We start from the raw sequence: 11,917 nt of genomic DNA, 5'->3' as shown, positions 1-11,917 counted from the left end.
AATAACGCGTTTTAAAACAATGAATTGACGCGGAACAAAGAAAATAACGCATCGCTTAATAATAATCGATGCAATGCCTCGATTCAACAAAAGTAAATTACAATATTTGAAATACGAACTCGACGCGGAATAAAGAAAGAACGCTTCGCTTAGTAAATCTAATTAGTAAATCTGATTAGTAAATCTGATTAATAAATCTGATTAATAAATGTTGCACGAAAAGAAACCTTGCATGCTGCACGTCCTTTTGCTACACGTGCTTAGCTCGGCTATAGCTCGGCTATAGCTCGGCTATAGCACGTGCTTTATCGTACGTAATCTAATTAGTAAATCTGATTAGTAAATCTAATTAGTAAATGCTGCATAAAAAGAATTAACGTACTTAAGGCTGCTATACGTAACTTACGTAAGGCTGCCATACGTAACTTACGTAAAGCTATTATACGTAACTTACGTAAGGCTGCCACACGTAACCCACGTAAGGCTGCCATACGTAACTTACGTAAGGCTGCTACACTTAACGTACCTAAGGCTGCTATACGTAAACTACGTAAAGCTGCTATACGTAACTTACGTAAGGCTGTCACACGTAACTTACGTAAAGCTGTTATACGTAACCTACGTAAGGCTGCCATACGTAACCTACGTAAAGCTGCCATACGTAACCCACGTAAGGCTGCCATACGTAACCTACGTAAGGCTGTTATACTTAACGTACTTAAGGCTGCCATACGTAAACTACGTAAGGCTGCTATACGTAACTTACGTAAAGCTGCTACACTTAACGTACTTAAGGCTGCTATAGCTCGGCTATAGCTCGGCTATAGCACGTGCTTTACCGTACGTAATCTGATTAGTAAATCTGATTAGTAAATCTGATTAATAAATACTGCACAAAAAGAATTAACGTACTTAAGGCTGCCACACGTAACCCACGTAAGGCTGCTATACGTAACTTACGTAAGGCTGCTACACTTAACGTACTTAAAGCTGCTATACGTAAACTACGTAAGGCTGCTATACGTAACCTACGTAAGGCTGCCACACTTAACGTACTTAAGGCTGCTATAGCTCGGCTATAGCTCGGCTATAGCACGTGCTTTACCGTACGTAATCTGATTAGTAAATCTGATTAGTAAATCTAATTAGTAAATGCTATACAAAAAGAATTAACGTACTTAAGGCTGCTACACGTAAACTACGTAAGGCTGCTATACGTAACCTACGTAAGGCTGCTACACTTAACGTACTTAAGGCTGCTATAGCTCGGCTATAACTCGGCTATAGCACGTGCTTTACCGTACGTAATCTAATTAGTAAATCTGATTAGTAAATCTGATTAGTAAATCTAATTAATAAATGCTGCACAAAAAGAATTAACGTACTTAAGGCTGCTATACGTAACTTACGTAAAGCTGCTACACGTAACTTACGTAAAGCTGCTATACGTAACCTACGTAAGGCTGCCACACGTAACCTACGTAAGGCTGCCATACGTAACCTACGTAAAGCTGTTACACTTAACGTACCTAAGGCTGCCATACGTAAACTACGTAAGGCTATTATACGTAACCTACGTAAGGCTGCCACACTTAACGTACTTAAGGCTGCCACACTTAACGTACTTAAGGCTGCCATACGTAACCCACGTAAGGCTGCTATACGTAACCTACGTAAAGCTGCTACACTTAACGTACTTAAGGCTGCCACACGTAACCTACGTAAGGCTGCCATACTTAACGTACTTAAGGCTGCCATACTTAACGTACTTAAGGCTGCCACACGTAACCCACGTAAGGCTGCTATACGTAACCTACGTAAGGCTGCTACACTTAACGTACTTAAGGCTGCTACACGTAACCTACGTAAGGCTGCCATACCTAACGTACTTAAGGCTGCTACACGTAACCCACGTAAGGCTGCTATACGTAGCGTACGTAAAGCTATTACACGTAACTGACCTATGAACCATGGTTTACGGGTGAACTCTTCTTTTAACTACTATTACCGGTATTCTTAGCTAGCTAGCTAAGGTCGATATAAATATATTAATAATAATAAAAAAACTAAAGATATCGATAAAAAAGAATTCAATTAATCATTATAATCAATTGTAAACAAATAAATATAAAAACTTAATAATATAAAAAAAGCAATTTAGTAAATAAAATTAAAGTCGCTAATTATAAAACCTAGCAAGAGCGATACTCTTTGCAATTAAACGCTTGATTCTAAAAAAAGCTTCTTTCTTTTTATCTTATACTAATTCCGTTTCATTATCTTCTTTTTCTTTTATTCGTTTGCGCTTTAAAGTTAATAATAGATTTGTAATTCGTTCGCTTATTAAAGTATTAGATTTAAAGTCGTTAAACTTATATATAATAATTGACTTACTTTAACTTTGAATAACGATTAAAAGAGTTTTAAGTTTCGAAATACTAAGTTTCGAAGTTTAAGCGGCATTTAAGGTTTTATAAGATAGCGAAGCCGAGTCCGGTATTCTATTAGCTTCCTTTCTACTTATTATCCTTTCATCACTTTGCTTAAGGCTTGATATTTCTTTTGCGTTAAAATAATTTTGTTAAGAAATATCATTCGAATTGTTTTGATCGCATAAATTTGCTATCGTTAATATTTAAGTTAAAATTTATATCTAAATAAAAACGTATATTATATAATATCGTACTTCGTTGCACTTTATTTTTATAGTTTATATAGCGTTCAAAGCTAGTCGATTCGTTCGTATCGTTCGAATCTGAATTTTCTAAATCGTTTTCGTTTTTTATATTATTAAAAACGTTTTAATTTGTATCATCTTGAGTTTGCTTATCGAAAGGTGTCGGTATATCCATATCGACCTTAGCTAGTAGTAGTAGTAGTAGTAGTAGTTGGGGAAGCTCACCCGTGAACCATGGTTCACGGGCCACTTGGCATGCCTCGCTTAGCATGTCAGCAGTCAGGGGACCCCCAACTTGACAAGTAAATCTATTAGCTAGCTAGTGCACGTGATTCCTTCTAATCGTATAGAAGGAATCAGCTCCCTTGAGCCTTGGGGAGCAGACAGAATTCAGATACCTTATCAACCGAGTGTTTTGCAATTGCAAGTACTTTGACGACCGTTACGACCTTACGAATATATATTCCCAATCGCTTGAAAGCAATCCAATACTGATCAGTGATTGAATTACTACTAAGTGATCAATCACAGAGAAGCTAGGACTCTATAGCGAGGATACTTTTTATTACGATACCTTCCTCCTTTTACAACGGAAGAGCGATTCCGTATCAAGTCGCTTTTTATACTACCGATTTTCCTTATTCTTACGGAAGAGTGATTCCGAACCAAGTCACTTTTATACAACCTTCAAAGCTGTAAAGCCGCGCTTGCTATACACAGCAAACTTAACCAACACGATCGATCTACGTACGAGCAGACAATTACTATGGCCGATCAAGCAACTGGACCTTTAAGTGGGGAGTCCAGCCGACAAAGAGCAGTAGGGTATTATACCCTTCGAGTCTCATCATCACCTACGGAACCCTTAGCTATTCAGCCAAAAGGACCACTATACCCAGGACTCCTAAGCCTCTCGGAAGGACCAGACGACGAGATGTCGAGCATCTCATTTGACTTAAACGAGCTACTATACGCAAGGCCCGACAGTGAGATTACGGCCCGAGCAATAGTAAAAGACTTCTTGGACGCGAAGTGTAAAAGACTAAGGGATTACGACCTGTAGAGCTTATTCCGGCACGCTTTCTTACGCTAGGATTGGACGAGTTTTACGATGACGGGGGACAATACGGGACGAGGCCTTAAGTTTGCTACCCTTATTAGCCTTAAGGAACACTTGATGTCTAAAGGCGTGTGGTGCCCCTTAAAGCAAAGGGGCTACGCTAATAGGATGGTCAAGCTCTTGAACGACGAGCAGCAACACCAATGGACCTTCTAAGAAATAAAGGAGCAACAAGCAACACCTTTAAGCCTCGATTCAAGGTAGACCGCCGAAAACCTCACGAACGATGAGGATACTACACCTTAACCACCTCCACCCCCGCGCAGTCTAAAAAGGAAGGAAAAGGAGACCATAGGCAAGAGAGAAGAAGGGGAAGAGATTCGGAGGTTACGCGAGGAATTTGCGAAAGAGAGGAAGAATATAGAGCAAAATATAGAAGTGATAGCAAGGCAAATGGCGGAATTACGGACTTACGCTATACAATCCAACGAAGGGCTACGACGAAGCGCTTCAGCGTACTCGACGCCCTCAATTCATTAATCGCTACGCAATACGCTAATCATACAAGAAGAGCTAAAATCACTTCAGCGGCCCTTAAACCCTTTTTTCAAGAGCTACAACCGGGTTTCCTTAAAGCCAGGACCGAGTAGCAACAACAACGGCCCCGAAGACATAATCGGGCCTGACAATACGTATAGCAATAGCAGCTACACGCCAAAAGAGGACCTACCAAAACTTAAAAGCATTCCGGACAAAATCAACTCTCATTAAGGACAGCGTGCAGATTTCCGTGCCCAACCTCAGCAACCCGAGAGGGGGATCTAGCACCCTCGGACGTACCGGCAAGCTACCCACATCTCTCAAGAGGCCACGTATCAACAAAAGAGAGACTAAGGGTATAGGAATCGCTAAGGGCAAGCTTAAGGATACGGATATCACTAAGCTGGAGCTTCAGCCGGTGATCCGAATAGCCTTGGAGATCTTGACGATGGCCGACGAAGAGGGAACGAGGGAGATTGGCAAGGAGATCGAGGCTACGGATACGGAGGAAGTAGGAACGGCCCTCCTGGACTATCAAAGGGATTCGGAAACGGACCTTTAAGGGACCCCGGATTCGGAAATGAGCCTCTTAAGGACTCTGGAAGAGGACGGACCACCGGCAATTATATCGGTAACCTTTTACCGATCAGACCATTAGCTAGGCAAAGCACGCTTGCGTACGGCACTCTAAGCGCCCTTGACGATGATAGAGACGATTTCCTTGAGCTAAGGGCAGCAGACCCTCACCTAAAAGCGAAAGAATTAGCCTTGTTCGCGCGAAGCTTTCTTAAGGAGCTGAAGTATTCAGGACCCGACGATGACTTCAAGACTCAATTAAGGATTTTTGCTAACCAAGCAAGTCGATACGGTTTGACCTCCGACGACTACTTAGCGGCGTTCTCAATTATGCTTACGGAGGAAGCTATAACCTTCTATTACAATCATGTGATCAAGGCCAAGCTTCTTACGTTCAAAGCAAACGCTATTGCAGTAAAGGACCACTTCGAGACTGACCACCGGCGGCAAGCAAAATACGACCGATGGGAGGACATTTCGCTGGATTTGGTCAGGAAGGAGAATCTAAGGACCTCGCTTAGCGAATGCTTTGAAAAGCTCGCTAAGGAGCTTAAGGGCATTCAGAGCTCTTTACGACCAGGTTTGAGGGATGATCGAAGTCTTGCTGACAAGCTGTATTCAGCTTGTAAAAAACGTGCCAGAGACTACGATTGCACGAATGAATCTTGCTTTTACCTTTACCGCGGCAGTTGCTGACATTCGTCGAGCAATTGCCTTTGCAACTGAGACCTCCCGACCTCCCGCCAAGGCTAGAGCTTACGCGAGCTCTAGCGAGCCACACGATCACACCTGCTCTTACAACACCTCAGAGGCTGACTCCGATTTGGACGAGGAATACGAATGCTTTATTCAAGACCGCCAATACTTCGGAGGTAAGAAAGCTGCCAAGGCTACTACTGAGGGTGAGAAAAGGTGTTTTGTTTGCAAAAAGCCAGGTTGCTAGAGCACCAACCACACCCCCGACGAGAGAAAGGCATCCGTCGCCAAGTTCTAGGCCTCTAAGGACGCAAAAAGGGTGACGAGAAGCAAATTCTTTCAATACGTAGCATCGATCGAAGGCTTGCTACTTGTATCTACGGAAGAATTCGATCAGTTTATCGCAGGCTTACTAGACGAGCCGCTCGAATCGGGCAGCCACGCTAATATGTTAGAAGGTTTTGTGACTACCCACGGCACCTTTGACGCTGACGAGGTATACAAACAACTGGAAATTCAGACGGCATTCTACGCTCTTACCAGCAAAATCGAGACCCAAAACGTGCCCGCGGGCAAGGCAGAGACTTACATGGCCTCTAGGTACTCTGAAAACGTGTTCATAGGCCTTATGATTGACAGCGGAGCAGCCAATTTCTCTACCGCTAGCTTGCCCTAGCTACGAGCACTCTAAAAGAGGTACCCCGAGGTCTAATTGAATATATCTCGGGCAAGGGAGAAGTCCGTCAAATACGGCATCGGCTCTGCCACTTTTATTAGAGCAGTTACCTTAGATACCCTTCTAGGTCAAGTGGAGTTCTACGTTGTGGAGAGCGACGTACCCTTTTTACTCTTATTAGCTGACATAGACAAGCATAAGGTGATCTTAGATAACTTGCGGAACGTGCTAGTCTAAAGGAAGAGGGAAATACTAGTGGTAAAGATGTTTAGGCACGTGTGGATGCTATTGAGTAAAGAGCACGCTGCTACTTATTATAGTACCGAGGGCGAGACCGTCTACTGCCATCTTACGGAAGAACAATTGAGGACTATCCACAAGCGTTTTGGCCACTTTTTAGCAGGTCGATTTGCTACTGTTCTTAAGAGGGCCGGGCACGAATTTAAGCGAGATTTGCTTTACAACATCTAAAAGTTTTGCTATTATTGCTAAGTATTCGGACGCTCTTCGAGGAGGTTTAGTATCAGACTTAAGGACGATACTGACTTTAATGATACGGTATACGTAGACGTAATGCACTTTGACGGCAAAAACGTATTATACGTCGTTTGCGATTCTATTAATTTTCAGGCCGCTACTTTCCTTAAAAGCATGTCCGCACAGCACTTACTTGAGGGATTCAGTCGATGTTAGGTCAATACTTACGTCGGACCTTTTACAAACGTAGTGCACGATCTCGGAACCAACTTTAATTCGGCAACGTTCCGAGGCTACCTTAAAGGTATTGGCAGCACTTTAAAGCAAATGCTTATGGAAGCTTATCATAGCGTCGAGCTAGTAGAACGCTACCACGTCCTTATGCGACGCGCCTTTGAGATCGTCATAAAGGAGCTTTTAAAAGCCTTAAAGGAGGACCGGCTTTAAATGGCTATCAAAGCTATTAACGATACAGCTAGACCTAATAGCCTAGTTCTTACACTCTTCGTTTTTGAGACCTTATCGAGGCTGACGGAGCAAGATCGACCTGCCGCGTCTACCTAAGAGCGTGCTGCTGCTATTAACAAGGCTATAAAAGAAGTACGAAAATGCCACGCTGCGAGGCAGGTTAAGGACGCGCTTAAGAGGAGGAATGGCCCAATTACGGAGCATACCCTAGACCTCTTTATTAGCTCACGGGTGCTCGTGTAGCGGGAAAACCAAGGGTAGAAGGGCCTCTTTCAGCTGCTTGGCAGGCAAAGGCATACGTGCATAATGGCTTGTCCGAGGCCTACGGAATTCAGGTCAACCTTAGTAAAACCTTATTACTTTGAAGTTGAAAAGCTGCTAAAGGAGTTGCAAGTACTTAAGGTAGAAGTGGAAGAAGAGGTAGAAGAAGAGGTGGAAGATGATCAGAGCGAAGGCGAAAAAGAGCTAGAAATACGAAATTCGCTTAAACCTTAATATTCGCTTAATCTATCGAGGTCGCTTAATCCAAGAAGCTCGCTAAGACTAACAAACAGTCCCTTTAACCTTCAACTTGCTAATCTTTAAAAGTCAACAATATTAATAGTTTAGATACTTTATTAGAAGTACGATCTTAGTATTCCGACCGTGCTCGACGAAGAGGAGGGCGATTCTTACGTTTTATTTACTAAGGACTTCGAGGTGTTGATTACCGACAAAGAACGCCGGGACTATGAGCTCTTAGCTAAGCTACGAGCCGAAGGAATCATCAAGAGCTTTAGGGCACTATTTCAAGAGTCTAGAGCAAAGGAATTAGCTGGATTGATAGCCCAAGGCATCCTTTAAGTGATCCCGGGCACCGACCTACGCGCTAAAAGCGCCAAGATCTTCGGATTTAGGTTTGTTGATGAGATCAAGGGCAAGGGAATACTTACGCTATACGAGAAGTCTCGTATAGTGGTCTAAGCCTTTTAAGATAAAGGCAAAACGAGGGTACTTACCGAGTCACTTACGGTGCAGCGAGCGGGCCAAAGACTTTATTGTGCTTTAGCTCCTTCTTTGATAAAGGACTACGAGTGTCAGGTCTATAGCAAGGATATCACTCAGGCTTATACTTAGTCAAGCACGAAGCTCATCTGAATAATCGTCGTGCGACTACTTAAGAAGATTACTTATCGATTTCCTTTCGGCACTTTGTTCCTTATGACTAGCTTTTTATATAGGATCCCCGAGGCAAGAACGCATTAGTATAAGCGTTTTTTAAAGCATTTCACGGATAACCTCGAGATAAGGCAATCGAGCTTTGATTTTTGCTTTTTTGTGTCAACTAACAAAGATCAGCTAGGAATAGCTGCTTTACAGACGGATGATGTTCTTATGGTTATCAATCCAGCTATGAGGGCAAAGGAAGAGAGGGAGCTGGTCAAATCCAAGCTGAGGAGCAAAGAAATAGAGACCTTTATATACGCCGAGCTAATGATTTTTAATAGATGCAAGCTATCTTTAGATAAAGAAAGGTTCGGACTGTCAGTTGGGCAAAAGGGGCAAAGTGAAAGGCTTGCAGTGATCAAGCTCGATTCAGCCACACGGGCTAAAGAGTACTTGGAGCAACGTGCTCGAAAAGCGTATTTAGCTATTATTTGCTACTTAAAGGCATCTTGCGCTTTATCGATAGCCGCCCAGCACTAAGAACCGAAGGACGAGGACTACAAAGCCTTTAATAAAGTGATCTAGTGGCTGATCGATCACCTAATTCGAAGGATTTATTACGTGCTTTTGGACCTGAAGACTGCGAAGCTCTTTATGTTCGTAGACGGAGCGTTTATTAATAACGCTAACCTCAGCTCTTAAATCGGTTTCGTAGCTATCCTTAGCAATGAGGCTCACGTAGATAAGAACGAGTTCACTCTAACGGGTAACATCTTACATTGAGTGTCACAGAAGTGCAAGAGGGTGATAAGAGCAGTATTAGCTTTTGAGCTATACGCGATGTCTTTAAGTATCGATATAGCTATTGCTATGTCGACTACCTTTGCTTAAATCACGGCTTAGCTAGGAATCCTTAACTTCCTCGTAGTCGTGTGCACTAACTCTTACTCGCTTTACGAGTGCATAGTAAAACTAAGGACCATTAAAGAGAAGCGTTTAATGATCGATATTATAGCTATTCGAGAGTCATACGAAAGGCGAGAGCTCTTTAAGGTACGCTAGATCGGAGGCAAATCTAACCTTGCTGACGCTATGATTAAAATCGGGGCTAATATCTCTTTGCAAGAGCTAGTTTTGACTAATACCTTAAAGGTGCAAGTCGATGGATAGGTAGAAAGGCCGTTGTAAAAGGAAGAGGGAGATTGTTTTTCTTTTGTTTAATTACCTTCTTTTTTTTTTCGGTCGATATAGTAGTTGGCAAAGTATTATTTGCTAAAGAAAGAGTTGCCGGTGTCGGTATATCCATATCGACCTTAGCTAGTAGTAGTAGTAGTAGTAGTAGTTGGGGAAGCTCACTCGTGAACTATGGTTCACGGGCCACTTGGCATGCTTCGCTTAGCATGTCAGCAGTCAAGGGACCTTTAACTTGACAAGTAAATCTATTAGCTAGCTAGTGCACGTGATTCCTTCTAATCGTATAGAAGGAATCAGCTCCCTTGAGCCTTGGGGAGCAGACAGAATTCAGATACCTTATCAACCGAGTGTTTTGCAATTGCAAGTACTTTGACGACCGTTACGACCTTACGAATATATATTCCCAATCGCTTGGAAGCAATCCAACAAAAGGTAAATCCGTAGCTACTTTCGATTGATTTACTTTGCTTGATTTTCTTTGTAAAGAATATAATCGATTTGTTACGATTTTGCTTTAAGAAGCGGAAGAATGCGCTTTGTATAATCTTATATAATAATTAGTAAATCGATTAATAAATCGATTAGTAAATCGATTAATAAATCGATAAAAGGTAAAAATATCGCAAGTAAATTAACTTACTTTTTAAATGCTCTTCGTAATTTAAAGACTTTCCGTACCGTAGCTATCGCATTTTAAACGAAACATTTTTATCAATATCTTAAAACCTATTTAAGTTCTCTTTTATTTAATATAATTAATAAATATTTATAAAATCAATATTATTTAAACTTACGTGATTCTCGCACTTCAGCTTTTAACATTATCAACTTAACTTTTCGTTGCTTAAAATTTATTATTCGAAAGTCTTGATCGATCGCAAGATTATCGCAAGCAAAGATATATTTAAAACAAAATAAGCTTTGAAATTGACGATTTTACTATTCTTAAAACTTTTATACTTTTTATTCGAATTCCTTTTTAAGCTAATCTTTATTTAAATTATTATAATTTATTAAAATCGATTCGAATAAGTGCCGAGCTTTATTTAAGCGAGTATTACATATCTTGAAATATAAAGCAATTATTTCTTTTGCGATTATTAATAGCGATAAATTACCGCGACGATAATCGCAAATATCTCTTATAATATTAAATACCTTTTTTACGCAAACACTAATTAAAAAAATGCATAAAAAATCTTTAGCTATTCGAGCTAAATCAAGGTACCGAGGCTTAAGGTTTCGCTAAGAAGTCAAAATCTTTCGTCCGTCGACCGCTAAACTCAATTAATAAAAATCAATAAAATTAAAGTTTTAAATTAAAATTTCAAACTTACGAGCTAAAAGATAATTATGTACTTTCGACGACTCGTGATTTGTATTTTCGAAAGAAGCTTATAAAAAAGAACTTAGTATTAGGCTGCTCCATGGGGTGGGGGCCCCACGGGGTTTTCCTCCCCATTCGCCCCATGGGGCCTTGGCCGATGGGGGATTTTTTTTTTAAAGCCCTATGGGGAGGATTTTTTTAAGTGAAATTACCCACGGGGGATGGGGAAACCCCATGGGTTTAAAGTGGGGCTAGTTATAAGTCACGTTACTTGAAAAGATTTAACTTGCACGTGCTTGCCGAGCTCTTGAATTAAAGCTACGTATATTATATATATATATATATAATTGCAGTTGCTTTTTTCTTATTTTTCTTTCTGAAATAATCAAACCTTTTTTATTAATTTTATTAATGAATTACTTTATGCTTTATTATATTTATTTTCGTTATTATAATATATTAATCGATTAATGAATCGATAAGTAAATCTATTAATAAATCGATTAATAAATGAGATTAGTAAATGAGATTAGTAAAAGTTATTAGTAAATATAATGATTAAATGTAATTAGTAAATGTGATTAGTAAATATGATTAATAAATATAATTAGTAAATATAATTAATAAATCGATTATGAAAAATAAAATATAAGTTAATAAAGGTTAATATAAGTTAATTCAAGTCAATACAAATTAGTACAAGTTAATACGGGTCGATACAGGTCGATACAGGTCAATACAAGTCAATTCGTATAGCTAAGGGCTATTCAGGGAAGAAGGTTGTCGGTTAGTAAATGTGATTAGTAAAAGTGATTAGTAAATATGATTAGTAAATGTGACTAATAAATGTAATTAATAAATGTGATTAATAAATGTGATTAGTAAATGTGATTAATAAATGTGATTAGTAAATATGATTAGTAAATGTGATTAGTAAATGTAATTAGTAAATGTGATTAATATATGTGATTAATAAATATAATAAATAAATATAATTAGTAAATATGATTAATAAATCGATGATTAAATATAAAATACAAGTTAATAAAGGTTAATATAAGTTAATATAAGTTAATTCAA

General features: G+C 39.9%; 1 protein-coding gene across 1 annotated transcript; it reads left to right on the top strand.

Moving 5' to 3' along the window:
- Positions 1-4,725: 4,725 nt before the first annotated feature.
- L3040_007336 (uncharacterized protein) lies at positions 4,726-6,225 on the top strand (the record flags this gene model as incomplete). Its single annotated transcript, XM_066156241.1, has 4 exons — positions 4,726-4,788; positions 4,872-5,433; positions 5,561-5,755; positions 6,005-6,225. 4 exons carry the CDS (start codon positions 4,726-4,728, stop codon positions 6,223-6,225), a joined length of 1,041 nt encoding a protein of 346 aa, XP_066011041.1.
- Between the last annotated feature and the right edge of the window lie 5,692 nt (positions 6,226-11,917).

The sequence above is a fragment of the Drepanopeziza brunnea genome (genome assembly GCF_022702325.1).
Source record: "Drepanopeziza brunnea f. sp. 'multigermtubi' strain 214-2 chromosome Unknown ctg12, whole genome shotgun sequence".
In the NCBI taxonomy this organism is placed as follows: Eukaryota; Fungi; Ascomycota; class Leotiomycetes; order Helotiales; family Drepanopezizaceae; genus Drepanopeziza; species Drepanopeziza brunnea.
The sequence above is the reverse complement of the archived record's forward strand: the minus strand, read 5'-3'. Positions and strand labels throughout refer to the sequence as shown.